At 35.6% G+C, this 15000-nt stretch overlaps 1 protein-coding gene across 9 annotated transcripts in view; it reads right to left on the reverse strand.

Moving 5' to 3' along the window:
• Positions 1 to 15000, reverse strand: part of LOC103974609 (uncharacterized) — an 18293-nt gene that overhangs the window by 1079 nt on the left and 2214 nt on the right. For 4 of the 9 annotated variants that reach the window (XM_065169550.1, XM_065169551.1, XM_009389469.3 and 1 more), the window contains exons 3-8: positions 11604 to 11800; positions 11167 to 11534; positions 10928 to 11014; positions 8411 to 8557; positions 800 to 888; positions 100 to 199 (exon numbers count right to left, since the gene is read on the reverse strand). In XM_065169550.1, coding sequence (XP_065025622.1) covers positions 100 to 199; positions 800 to 888; positions 8411 to 8557; positions 10928 to 11014; positions 11167 to 11534; positions 11604 to 11800 — 988 coding nt within the window. Of the gene's footprint in view, positions 1 to 99; positions 200 to 799; positions 5590 to 8410; positions 8558 to 8810; positions 10108 to 10927; positions 11015 to 11166; positions 11535 to 11603; positions 11801 to 15000 lie in introns of those variants that run through there. The other 5 variants (XM_065169554.1, XM_065169553.1, XM_018821875.2 and 2 more) reach the window with 4 other exon arrangements.

The raw sequence follows: 15000 nt of genomic DNA on the forward strand, positions 1-15000 counted from the left end.
AAAGCAATATTACAAAAGGATTATTAAAGTTGCAGGGAGCATGACAGAGAATTAACTTTGACAATTCACTGAAAATTGAATTTACAAAGAAATCTACACCTGGACTGTCGATTGTGGTAAATTGTTGATTTGGTTTTCTGAAGCACCAGAATGTTGATGGTTGTTTTCATCAAGGGCCAACAATGTCTCATAGTCATTTCTAGAAGGAAAAAATTAAGTATTACAATCAAGTCATATGCTAAACAATGCTAATGACGTTCCCAAGCCCGGATGAAAAAGGTGGAGGGTTGTGTTAGGTCACTAACAACCAGCGTAAAACTATATCAGATCTTATGAATATGAATCTTAACTGATCTCAATAACAGCAAAATATCTATGTAGCCGATCCCAAATAATTAAGATTTATGATTTTATTGTTATTGTTGTAATCGAGTCATATGCTAATTGTCCAAGTGCCATTGGTGAATATATATTTCCCTAACACCACTGAACATGCATTTTCCCCTAGGATCTTATTAAATTTTCCTGTACATAGTTACAGATTTACTCTGGTGTCTAAATGCTGCCTTGAAGAATCTAAGTGCTTCTGCTCCAAACACAGAGTTAATCTAGTTCCAGTGCATTTGAATGACCCTAACCTATTCTGTTACATTGGTGCTTCCTCGTCCAATCTCATTACAGATTCTTGTACAATACTAGCCATGTGAACATTCAAGATAGTGTTAATTGACTTTCAATCAGGAAACAAATTGCACTTGGAAGGTATAAAAAATTGCACAACAGGGGCAAAAATACATACTCATCAAAGTCCCGTTGAATGTGAAGAATATTAGTTGTGTAACTAATACTATTCATTCCAGCGTCTAGTTCATCAAGTAAGTCAGACCTCTGCAATTTATGAAAGAACATATCATAGCTGGCAAGGAGAAGATGTGATGTAACCCCTTATTATTCAACAATGAAAAAGAATAATGAACAACTTCAATGATTCTATAATTATGAATTTAGAAGATGCTATAAAGGAACACCTTTGTAGAAACCTGAACAACAAATGACAGAATTGGAAGAACAAAAGTTAATATAGTGACAGAACTTTCCTGTTTTCCTGACAAGATTCTTACTAATAAACTGGTAGGCTTTCTTCAATGGATAAGACATTAATACTAAAAGCCATAGCATATTTCTGGATCAGACAGCTACAAAGCTGTATGTCTGATTGCTATAATTTGCATGTTTTTACTAGCCACGTTTTTCAGAAGAGGAAACACTGAACTAAATTGTAAACAGTCCATACAGACTTTAGGAGGTGAATTACCTCTCCAAAAAACACACTAACCAATTAAAGGAACATATTCTAACATTTACTTATTTTATAATTGATCCGTTTGGAGGAAGGATTTGATGATCTTGATCCTTCCTCCAAGCGGATTCATGCTTCATGGGAGGCTTGATAGAGGCACCAAAAGAAGAGAGAACACAGAAAATTATCTAGATTGCCTTTTGAAAAGGTATACCTAAACCAAGGTATACAGTTTCGAATAATACCGCCCGTATCGAACGGTATGTACCGAGTTGACCGGTACACAGACCGCCCGTTACCGGACGATATATATATATATATATATATATATATATATATATATAGTACCGTACCATACCGAAACGCTGGTACGATACGATATTTCAAACCTTGATCTAAACACATAACTATGAAAAGGACTTTGTAAGCAACAACTCGGACTTCTCAGGCAAAAGCTTGGACTTCTTGAGGCTGCAGCTTGCTGGTGATTCCCTCTTTATTTCATCCTCTCTCTAGGTTATTGCAGCCTCCATCTCTTCTGTGTTTTCTAGGGCTGTTGACCCTCTTTATAGTTGTAGTGGGGAAGGCTCCTAGACGACTCTCAATTGTCATCTAACTCTTAGTCCTACATAGGGGACTCCTAATCAGTGGTCTTCTAAATTTGAGTCCAACTCAAAATGAACTTCGATCATCACGGATTGTGCATAGCTAGCCATCAACTATAAGAATCGAGATTCTCCATAAATTAGCAAAGTGAAGTGTATAGAACTATATAACATATAAAGTCTTTTAGTAAAAAAACCTTAAAGACTAAACATATATTATTCACTAAAAAATAACTTTTAAAATTATGTTATATGTGCAAACTATTTATCTTTCATAAAAAAATTAGTCTCCATTGTTCAAATCAAGATCTGAAATTTTGTACCGTACCAGAGTTTCGACGATCGCTCGGTACGGTACGGAACGGTATACCGTTCCGTATATATATATTATATTATATATATATATATATATATATATATATATATTATTTATTTAAAAGCCGACGTCGCATCGCCGAGGCGACTCGACGTCGCCTCGTTTATTTAAATTATATATATATATATTATTTTAATATTATTATTCGTTCCGCCCGTTAACGGACGGTCCGTGTACCGGTTTACTATTGGATCGATACGTACCGCCCGTACCGGACGATATTATTCGGTATTGCTTACCTTGGTTCGAATAAATAGTCAGGCTATCTGGCCAACAAGTTTAAAGAAGCAGTTTAGAAGTCTACCACAAAGTCAAACAGCTCCAAAAGCTATATAGATAGGAAAGGATGTCACATCAATAAGTAACAAAAGACTCAAGGATTAAGACTCTCTGTGTTCTTCTCATCTATCTGCTCTCTTGCTCATCTTACCATCCCCCTTGTTGCCTGTGCAGAAGAAACACCAGGTGCAGAAAGCATAGGCCATCATAACAAGCTCCCTAATGTCATTCTCTTCTCTTTTCTTCTTCCCTGCCTCTGATGGATGCAAAGAGGTTACTGTTGCTTGCCACAACTTTCCACCCTTTTGGCAGCTGCTACTATGAGTCACAAGAGAGAGAAAAGAAGGGAAAGGCCATAAATGACTTTGCTAACAAGTGGGATAGCAACACCAATTTCAAGACCAAGAATTCATAAAGGTCTCTGTCATTATACCAAGATGGACTCTAGAAAACATATGATGTTGACCCATGATCCCACTCTGCAAAATCTGTATGTTCCCACCTACATTGGCAGAGTGATGTTCATGAGTTAGTGCACCATCTTACAGTACCTACAGAAAGTCCATGTTAATTGACTCACTTGGTCCCCGGGTATATTTATCAATAATACTCATCCTTTATTCTAGGGAACCTCTACCCAATCTGAGTTCTATTATCAACCCTTATGTCAGTTAGCTGAACACAAACTATTGTACGTTACAGTCACCTCATTTGATAATAGCATGATACATCATATGACATACAACCAGTATATCAAACACACGTGACATTGACCTTGATATTGTAACCATGCATGTAGGTTTTAGGCCATTAGGCTAATGTCATACTGATCTTTGTAAGTTACAGTCAACCTCATTTGACAATAGCATGAGACATATGACATACGACCAGTATACCAAAACACACTGTGACATTGACCTTGATGTTGTTAGAAACCATGCATGTAGGTTTTAGGCCATTAGGCTAATGTCATACTGATCTTTGTAAGTTACAGTCACCTCATTTGACAATAGCACAATACATTATATGACATATAACCAGTATTCCAAAACACACGTGACATTGACCTTGATGTTGTTAGTAACCATGCATGTAGGTTTTAGGTCATTAGGCTAATGTCATACTGATCTGACACTTGATGGATCATGTATTATACTTGTATTATCATGTTATATCAATAATTGAGTTTAATACTTGAGCTTTTGTGTTCTTTCATTAACTGGGTTCTTATTATGGTCATGATATTTATCATGCATGTGTTCTTGATGTATTAAATTATGTGTTCGCACCTATTCTTAAGACTCACCAAAACATAAAAAAGCCATAAAATCATTTTTATAATATATCCATGAAGTATGGTATGTTGAACCGAGCAATATGCTAGGGTGTACCGAGCAATACGCATATATATATATATATATATATATATATATATATATATATATATATATATATATATATATAAAATATAATATAAAAAATATTTAGGCGTACGTAACCTCGGCGACGCCGCCTCCTCCTCTTCTCCTTGTCGCCTCGTCTATGGCATTCGACGAAGAAGGCGGCAAAGACGCCAAAGGCCACAGACGTCTTTGGCCTTCGACAAAGAATGCGGCCAAGAAGAAGGCCGCAGAGTCGCAAACGAGGCAATGAAGGAGACCGCCTCTTTCGCTGCTTTAGCAGCCACCTCCCCTGATCCTCGCGCCTCAAAATCCTCCTCTTTACGACTCTCCTCGCCTTTACCTCCCGGATCGAGATCGTCGAGGGAGAGCGACGCCGAATCAGGATTGAGAAAGGGCATGGAAACAAGTTCGCGCCGAGGTTCTCCTAATTCACCCTTTTCTTCTCCCTCTTCTTCGAATGTCCTCTCCTTCTTCCTTCTTCGATGCTTCTCCCTCAACCTCGCCGCAATCAGGCCACTATATCGAGCGGACCGCCCAATAGCAGGCAATCCGCATACCGGTTCACAGGTGGGTTGGTAAGTACCACCCAAACCGAGCAATACGATTCGAAATCGCAAACCTTGGATCAAACCAACATTTCCAGCAACCATGCTGAGTGTCAGTGTAGTATGATAGCAGAATAGCACAGTCCAAGCTAAAGCTAGCATATAGTAGGGACCAAGACTTGATTCCTTACTCTACTACAACAATAACAATAAAGCCGTAAAGTCCCAACCATTTAGAGTCGAGTCACCTAATGATTATAAATTGGTGTAGCTAGATCTAAAGCCTTGTCAGTGTCATTCTTGGTCATCAATCTGATGTGGTGAAAATGACCTGACCCAATCTGTTTTCTGAATATTGTCACAACTAAGAACCAAATGCCCCTGGGAGTGACCTAGCTGGCTGCTCCTTCATACCTCATTCCCTTGATAGTGGACTCCTCAGATTCATAGTTGTACATCCTTTTATGATCAAAAAATCTTTTCATAGGAACATGAACAGTCTATTTATAACAATTAGTTGTACATCCTTTTAGTGCACATAAGATAATAACATATACTCTATAACCTCTAGAATCGAGTTTAATAATAACTAATAAGCAAACAACAAACAGTACTAATCAGAAATCCATCACAGATAAGGCAATAGAACCAATTGTAGAAGAAATCACAGTCTCGAATACAGATTTCAGAAAGAATCGTTATTGGACCATATGAACCGGAACTAATCAGTACTTAATTTTTTTTTTCAGTTGTACCAGGTGGTACGGATCAGTATATGCCTGATACACCAATACCATACCAGTCCAGCAGATTCCTAAAACCAGTACCGGATCTAGATTTAAAACCTTGACAGAAATAAAGGTGTTTGATGGCTTAATATCTCAGTCTGGTATTCGGTCATCAAGTGGACTATTATGGTATCGGTATAAAAAAGCAATAATCAGCTAGTAACAACTAGTATCATTAAAATAAAAAAATAAATTTTAAAATATTGACTATATGTTTTGATACCAAAACTTAGCCAGTTCAGAAAAAACCAGTCCACACCGAATGATTCGGCCGAGGTTTGACTTTTCAGACCCTGCAACTCACAAGTACAAAAAAAAAAGTATATCAAAGCAGAATTCCAACAAATATGTCCCTCGTCCAAGGATAGAAATCTAAGATCAAAATAGCAATGAAAATGGGATCAAGAATGATATTATGAATGCCTCCACCGAAGCGTAGAATGAAAAATATAACATGAATTTTCTTTTGATGTGTTCACTGCTTTTCTGTACTAACGAATGACCTAGGCAAAACTTATTTATTGTCATAGTATATGAGCATACTATCTGCTGGAGTATGATTCCCTAGTCTTCAAGTGTTCCACTAGACCATTTATACTTCTTTACATCTTCTAATATTTAATCCCTCACATCCAACCATACTCTATGAGCAGAATTCTTGATGTTTTCCCCCTCATTTGTCTTAGTTCAAAATCATTCCAACACTAGGTAGCCAGAAGAAAATCAGATATGGGTTGCGGTGCAATGAGGCATTAAGAAAGCAACAAGGTCTAAAATACAATGCCATGAAGCATTCATGTACACGTAAATGCTTCAAATATCAACGAAAAGAAGAAAATGACAGGACCACATGTTTTACACAAACAAAAATTCTATACAAACAAAAGGACTACATGTTTAACTCCCACCTGTCTTTTCTACCAGCATAATTACTGAAGAGCAACATGAGGCCAATGTGCAGCACAAATGATCTATTACATCTCTTTAATCTTTATAGTAAGAATTGAGGTAAGTAAACAAAGGCAATAATAGATTTGCAATTATGGATATATTTTTAAAAGAGATACAACTTACAAAACTCAACCAGACCCATGACCATGGACTGCAAATTCATCGGGGAACAGTATGGTATGCATGGTACAGATAATACATACGATCGAGGGCTAACCAAAACCAGGACCAGCCCTTTTCAGACGAAACACATGATATATGAGGCAAACCAATTGGTACACCTCAAATACTTCCTGATACCATCAAAATTCAATCACTATTGATCAATACAGGTCGGTAACTGTTGAAATCCTTTGGGAGCTCTTTAAGGCTTATATAAGCCCCTCCCTACCCTCTCATTCACTTCCACTCACTCTCAATCTCACTCTTTCTCTCAATTTGAAGCCTAGAGGCTTAGGCACGCTCAATCTCCCAAATCGGCAATTAGTGGAGATTGATTTAGATAAAAGAGAGATTCAAACTCAAGATCTGTTAGAACTTGTCTTTTTTTGAATTTATCTACTTTCTGCCTATGTTTTTTCATCATTTCATGTAATTAGACTAAAGAATATTAGTAAATCTTGATTGATTGGGAACTAATGATTGATTAAGACCCAATTAGAGGTATTTAAGAAAAAAATAGTCTAGATTGACCATGCATCAACTTCTTGCATGACTTATTAGGTTATGCTATCATGTTCAATGGCCAATTAATGCTTATTAATACATGGTTAGGTAGATTAAGTGCATTGAAGTTCTAACGAGTGGTAATTAAGGAAAATAAACTCATTGCACCATGTTTCCACTTGTTAAATGATTTCATAGCTCATTCTACCATGTATTACAACAAATTGGAGGCTTATTGTCACATGATTGAGAAAAATAATCATAATTACGGCTTAGTTAGAGTCACTTTCTTACTTTCAGACCCAATTAGGGGTAATTAAATGGAAAGGAAAGGTAGAGACAGCAGACAACTTTAAGCAAATGCAACAAAGCCACTATGATATCGGCACTAGGATTTTATCATATTCATAACCTTCATATTGCGAAGGATCCCATGACCAAGAATATTCGCAACCTTCATATTCAGAAGGATCTCATGGCCAACAAGTATATGGTGATAGTTGGTCAGTTTTTACGAGTTAGATTGTTCTAAAGTCATGAAGCCATAGGTCAGTGACAGAAGTCACAGTTTTAGTGCACTCCAAACTCTACAGCATATATACCACAATCATACTTACCCCATCCATGTTCCAATGAGGCAATGATTTTTATCATGTTGATGCACCAACTACACACGGTTTATCAATATATGTCAAGGGAACAGTTCCAAGATTAAGTCTGAGAAATCTACCATATCAACATACAACCTCAAAGTATCAAGGTCTACAATCCAACGACCATGGAGTCGCATCATTCAATATGATGGTAGAAGCACGTACATACGAATGTTATCTTAATATTTTATTTTGCTCAAATATTATAGTTTTGACATCTAATCCAACATCTCAACTCTTTTCATTATGGATCAATGGAAGCAACTTTCTTGAACAGAGGATTATGCAACAAGGTTCTTTGATGGATAGAAAAAGATCAGAATTTCTATTTTTCGCTCCTTATAGCCTAGATTTTCTATTGATTTATGGCTTAGATATATTTATTCCTATTTAATTTCAATTTATATACCAAAAAAATGGAGGAAAAAAACCTGAAATATAATTTTTTATTTTTGGCTGATTTTTCAGCCTTTTTCCAAATTACCAGTATGTACCGATGTACCAACCAGGTTGTATGTAACGGTCTTCCCATGGACTAGCATGCACGGTTGCTACAAAATTTGCTTCCTTGCCCATGACCGTCATCATCTCTCTCACCTATCGGATCAGTACAGTAGAAGTATAGAAAGTATACTGGTGATTCCCTAAATTGTCAGTGATTTTTCCCTTTTTCCATCCTACATTATGCTAGGGCAACCTAACAGTCAGTATAATATGTCAGCATGGTGTGTACCGTTCAAGCTTTTAAAAACTAGGAAGCTTATACATACATCGATTTTGTTGAATAATAAATTTAAAGTGTTTAAGAAACCTATAAAGGACAATCTTGAAGACATGTATTTACCATATTAACATCCATTTCGGGAAAGTCAACATATCTCATCCATGGTGCAGATCTCATTGATAATCCATATTGAGCAGTATTTACTGACTGGGGCAAGTAATTCCCAGGTAGTTGTTGAGAATGCAGACGTGTAATTAACCTGTCCCTCTAAGCAAGATAGATAAAGGAGGAGTTAGTTTACAAAGATAAAAAAGTCGCTACAAATATGAACAAGGCAAATGTAAGTAGCATTAGTCATAAGAATATGTTGCAATTAACTATTTAATTAAATCACCTTAAAAATGAGAAAGCATCATAAAGTAGGTAATGATAACATTATTCTCTAGCAAAGCAGAATGACATTTGACAAGCAACAGTTATCATAAAATCCAATTTCCTCCCGGAGTAACAAAATAGGAAATTTGAATGAGCTTCTGTGAAGCATGATTCTGAAAAATAAATGTCAACAGGGATGTAAATAGAACTAAATTTTGGACCCAAATCATCATTTAATGTAAATTATATCATTATGAATGAGCATGCAAGAAAACTAATATTTCAAGGATTGCCTTAGCATAGGGAGTCTATGGAATGACCTTCAAGTTGGTCATGCAAACCCCTTTTATATGTGGATGTAAATCACTGGAAAGCATTGTTCTTGTGTCCTTGTCCTGCCTATGTGGATCAACAATTTCAGCATAACAACCAATGTGACAACTAATATTCATAACAATCTTAAACTACCAGTGTATCTTTAGTTGGCTCACCCAACATAAGTTATTTTTGTAGTGTTAGCTGGATTTGCAGATCCAACACCTCAGCCCTGTGTGGACACAATAAGATGGGCAGACACACCTCAGCACACATGATATGTGGCCTGAGTCAACTGTACATGGAAATCAATGTGACTCAACTGAATGTGGACTATTTAGGAAGATTGTTGGTTGATTTCAACTGATGTCACGCCAGAAGAGGAGAGAAGAAAAAGAACAGAAGAAAGAGCAGTAGCAGCAGGCCTGCTGCAGTAAAAGCCACTAACTGCCACTATGACGAGAAAAACAGGAATGTGAGATTAAATGATGTGATTGGCCCCACTGATTGGAGTAACATCGGAATACAATCATGTGATAGCCTGTGTAGTCTTAATGGATTTAACTCTCTACCATCACTTTTTGAAAAATAACTAATCTTTAAGTTTAGCCTAATTTATTATATATATAGTGATTTTCACTAATAAAATGGTCCATCACCTACTTGTACATGATATCTTTTTATGTTTTTTGTATTATGTAATCAAAATATCTTGAATCCTATTCTTTTGCACTTGCCACATTGAAGATCAGATACATGTAACTTTCCTGATTTTAGATAAGAGGAGAAAACAATCAAATTGAAAAGTCCAACCACAATCCTTCATTCCCATGACGACCTTGTTGGGATCATAGACAACTCAGTGACAGCGGGTCTTTGAAACTAGTTCCCCACCACAAAGAAGGCTAAAAAACAATTTAGGACTTGGCCGAGACTGCATCATTATTTTAAGTCTTAACATCTGAGGTGTCAACTCAAGCAATATAGGAGCATCAAGAACGTGATTTCCAGTCATGAACTGCCATTTTTGTTGGAACTAATTTGGGCACATGGAACAGGCACTCCAGTTCAAGGCCTCTGTCGATTAACTTCCAGTTGCTCCACGTACACACAGATCCTGCATGATGCTGCACTATGAGAAGTCATGTCATTTTCCTTATTTAGTTTACTCCGGTACCCAATCATTAACAGAAATTCACTTCCCTAGCACTGAGAATACAACAATTGAACAAGATCAAAATGATGCACATGAATTTGATTGTTCGACCAATCATGATAAGCTTACATGAACAGCAATAAGAAACTGCATCCCATGGTCCAATATTCCATATCAGGTGAATTGAAGAAATTTAAAATTTAAATTCTGGTTGGCTAATGACTATCATGTTCATACTTATCAATGTCAAGAGGCCAGCAAAGTCAGGTTCTATGCATGGTTGGGAGTTAAAATTGGACCATTTGAAGAGAACTCTGAGTCTGAGGGAAGTTTGTCACCGAATGCATAGCCCACATACTTCGGGCTCCATAAAAAAGAAAAGAAAAAGACCCCTCCAAACAAGTGGAAGTTACCATGCAACTAGCACAACCCTGGTTTTGCTATAGGGTGCTCAAGGTCAGAATCAAATGCAAGCAAACTATATAGTATTGGGTTAGTTATGAAATTCCTTGCATTTTACTGAATTGGGTTGCACATACAAAGCTAAAATAAATTGCAAAATACTTATTTTGTGATGCAAACTCTAATCCCTTTCCATTTATAATTAGATAGGTTTGTTTTCAAGTTATTGAAAATCTACAGTCCCATGTCAAGCTGGGATGCCTATGGAACAAAGAACCAAAAAGACCTTTCACTATTTCAGAGAAAGGGTCATTAGCTTAGCTACATGTAACCAGAGAATTCACTTGAGTTCAAGTTATAGGTTACAGGACATTAGAAAACCCACTTACACGATTACGTTGAGTTTGCCATGAAGGTAAAGACATAGGCCGAGCATTCTCCTCTTGCTGCAAGGACCATGCTATTGATGCATCAATCTGTTCAGAAATAGAATTGCAAGCATTACATATAAATAACTACATACAAATGAAATATGGCTTAACAGGAAAAAAATTTCCAATTAACAACTAGAACAGAAAAAAGTAAGTATTACACCCAACAAGAGTTTACATAGAAATAATAGACTAACCTCCTCCCTGTTTCTGATTCCTGGTGATTCATTATAAAGCTGCTCTTGAAGTTGCTGAGCGAATAACTCATCTGACTCAACCCGCCTAGTCATTGCATTGCAACTATCAAAAATACTATGACTTTGTTCTTGAAGATTACTAGATCTTGCTTCCGGTGAATGCAGCTCATCAACTTCTATAACTGATCCCAAAATAATACCACGTTCATGAGGATTATGAGTTTTAGTCGATCTCGATTTTGAGAATCGCCAATCAAGAACTGAACTAGAGCTTTCACCATTAAAATTACTAGATGAACCATATTTCCGCTTCCTATCTGTATGCTTTTTTCTTCTGCTTTCCAGGTCTGACTCAGAAGAAGGTCTTTCTGTGATTAAATTTGTTTCAAGCAATGCAAATGATTCAGAATTATCAAGTAAAATTTTAAAATGATTACCAGTTCCTATTGCAACTACATTACTCTGATCAGATTGGTGACCAGAGGCTTCGCTCTCACATATGTTAGCAGTCTTAAATGATGACACTGTAGATTCCTTTTCTCTCCAACCGTCTGTCTTCCATCCTTGATCTTCAAAGCCCAAAACATCAGTGTTGCTATCTCCATAAATAGCTACATCTTTCCTAGAATCCAGCCTGTCATTAATATATCCTTGAAAGCTTTAGTCATGAGATTGGTCTCGGAATTAAATTGTCATACTAGAATAATGCAAGATATTTTTGGCTATTTTGATGTCACGGAAGGAATCTTGTGTGAGAATTTCAAATAAAAAGGTATCAGATAAATATATCAATATTTATTCTTTCAAATGGTTTTGCACCAACACATATGATGGAAAATCATCTAGCATTGTATGTGAAGAATGTTAGACATGTCATTAAAATTTTTGGTTGCCAAGTATTAGCTATTGTCATCATAGCAACTACAAATAGATGCTAAGAGGACATAAGTACCTTTTCCAATCACTGATAAGCTAGAAAAGTGAAAAGTAAATAGAAAGAAAAGGATAACATCTATAAAGCTGAAAACTGTCCTCGAATCAATTAGAGTGGTATATAACTGAACTGGTAACTGGTTATAATAAACTTTTGGGACAGAAACTATTTCCACATGAGAATTTTAGAAACAAGAGATGCATACTTGAAGGACATTTACATGAAAATATCATAACAATAAAAAATAAAAATCTATATTGATGAATTAGTTGGTGTTTCTCGAATTGCTCTTTACTAGGTTCATGGTTTTTATGTACCGGTCAGAGCTTCAACTGGTACAGTACCAGTCCTGCCAGTGTACCAAGTGTTGGTACACTGGTGCCAACTGAATTTTGAAAGTAGTCTAAAAAAGGCTGAAAGAAATTGCTCTAAAAAAATGCTGAAAAAATTGCTAAGTACAGTGCCTGTACCATCCTATATCGGGCGGCACCAACTCGGTACTGGGCAGTGCAAGGCCTATACTGCCCAACCTACACTAGTTCATGTACTGATAACCTGGTAGACTGATAATTACTGCCTGTATTTGTACATACCGAGCAATATTGAAAACCTTGACTAGGAACAAACAGAAGAAATATGAAATAGAAAAAACATAAGACTGACAAAAGGAGAGTGTCAAAATAAATTTGTTATAGCCTTTGGAAATCACAAGGTCAAGGAAAGTCACATTCAATTCTTCTTCCAATACAAACTATACTACTACTAAAACTTACTTTGAAAGGATGGATGCATGTGGGTATTTATAAGGAAAACTTTAATAGCATTTGGTAAGGCTTAACATCTCGGTTTGATATTGGGTTCGACACCTTATCAGGCAGTACCTGTGTTATCTTGTATCAATAAAAAAATGAATACCCATCGACCAAGCTACTTGATCCAGTATCCTTTTTTGGTCAGACTAGTAAACACCAATTGTTATGTAACAATCTAACTGACACTTGAAACCTTAGGATTAGATGAGGTAGCATGTAATGCTTAAATCAAGGGGACTAAATTTAGATCATCATGTGGAGAAAGTTTTGAAATTATGAAATGGAAAATGTATTTGCCTGTTTTTCTAGAATATATAAGATGCCATTAGAACCTTAAGAGATTAACATACATTAAAAATGGAAAAAAGGAAGAGAATTGGATATACATTCGATGGAAACTATATAAACTTTTAATTCAAATTCATCACAACTCTATGTACCACTTTCGATCGAGAATTTGTCAATATGACTTGAGAATACTTAAAGTAGCTCTAATTAAGGTGGGAAAGATTGTGTTTGCTAATGAAAAGGTTTTGTCACAGTCAGATTTCAGAATTGACTTGGGTATTCTGAATTGAACCTTGTGATAGAAGAATGTGTTTTGGATTTGACTGAACAAAAATTGGATTTGGGTCCTGAGTTAGATTCAGACATTATGGTGTGTCATATTGGCAGTGCATTTGGATCATGAGTTGGATTAAATTATATTTGGGTATGGACTTTAAATTAAATGGATCTGCACTTCAGGTTGGAATTCAACGAAATTAGGTTTTTTATGGATTTGGCAGCTAGAGGCAGTTGGTTAACTTAGTTATGGTTTAGCTTAAATGAGATGCTTGGTTTAATGAGTTGAGACGAAATGATTACAAAATGGCTCTAGATTAAGTCAACATGATCTATTTTGGGGAGTTTCTCCCAAAATAATTCAACTTCAACTTTACAATCACAGCAAGATCAAGATCTTAGCAGATTCTAATATATGGATTTATATCCTATCCAAAGTATATAACTAATAGATTTACTTGTGATTTGGATCATGATGGGTGCACGAAATTGTAAAATGGTAAGGTTATATGAACCAAAATAATATAATTATTAAGAGTTGTTGAACTACAAACTATGGTTCATTTATAAATGTGCATGTACAATCAACAGATCTCAATAGTGGCAAAAGATCCATGTAATCAATTCCAAATATTTGGGACTTCATTGCTTTGATATTGTTGTTATTGTCGTTGTTATAGCATGTACATTCAACATCATATAATCTTCATCCCAATGGAAAAAAAAAAACTGAACGCCAAAAGTAATCAGGATAATGGAGCAAACTTGTGAGAAAGCTTCATCACCATTGACATTATATTTCTGAAAGCATCTTGATTTCTTTCCCTTCAATCATATTTCCATATAATTTCTAAAAAAAAGCATTAACAAATATAGCTATACCATATCTTGTATTTTGGGTTAAATTAGGAACGTAGAAAGTAGACAAACCTCATAACGTATAGGTTTTAAATTAAATTTGACTAAACTAAATATATGAAATATAATTTTGGTAATACTAAGAGGACAACTGAGGATATAGTTAGGATCGAAGGACACGAAATAAGGAAAAATTTTAAAGCATCTCTAATCTAATAATCAACAAAATGAAAAGATTGATAGAGATCTTATTCATAATGTAAAAGTCAGGTAGCTATTGTAGAAAGGAACATCGAGGAGTCTTGTATGATATCAAGATCCCATTAGATTAAAAAACCATGCTCTGTAAATCCTAGTGTTTGACGGTTAATAAAGATTTGCAAAAGAAAATCATATAGCTGAGATGAGAATATTAAGGTAGATGTGCTAAAAATAGAAATAGTAAAAAATATTCTTATTTGTAAACAATTAGGTATAGCTCCAATAATAGACATGATGAGGAGTCATTTAAGGTGGTACAAACATATTCAAAGCACACTTATAGATGTCAAGATTAGATGACACGACTCAATTAACATTAGTGGTACAATGAAATTGAACTAAAAAATATTTTCTAGAAATAAAAATGATTCAGATGATTCTAATTGACTATATATTATTTTTCAT

The sequence above is a fragment of the Musa acuminata genome, chromosome BXJ3-9 (assembly GCF_036884655.1).
Source record: "Musa acuminata AAA Group cultivar baxijiao chromosome BXJ3-9, Cavendish_Baxijiao_AAA, whole genome shotgun sequence".
Taxonomy (NCBI): domain Eukaryota; kingdom Viridiplantae; phylum Streptophyta; class Magnoliopsida; order Zingiberales; family Musaceae; genus Musa; species Musa acuminata.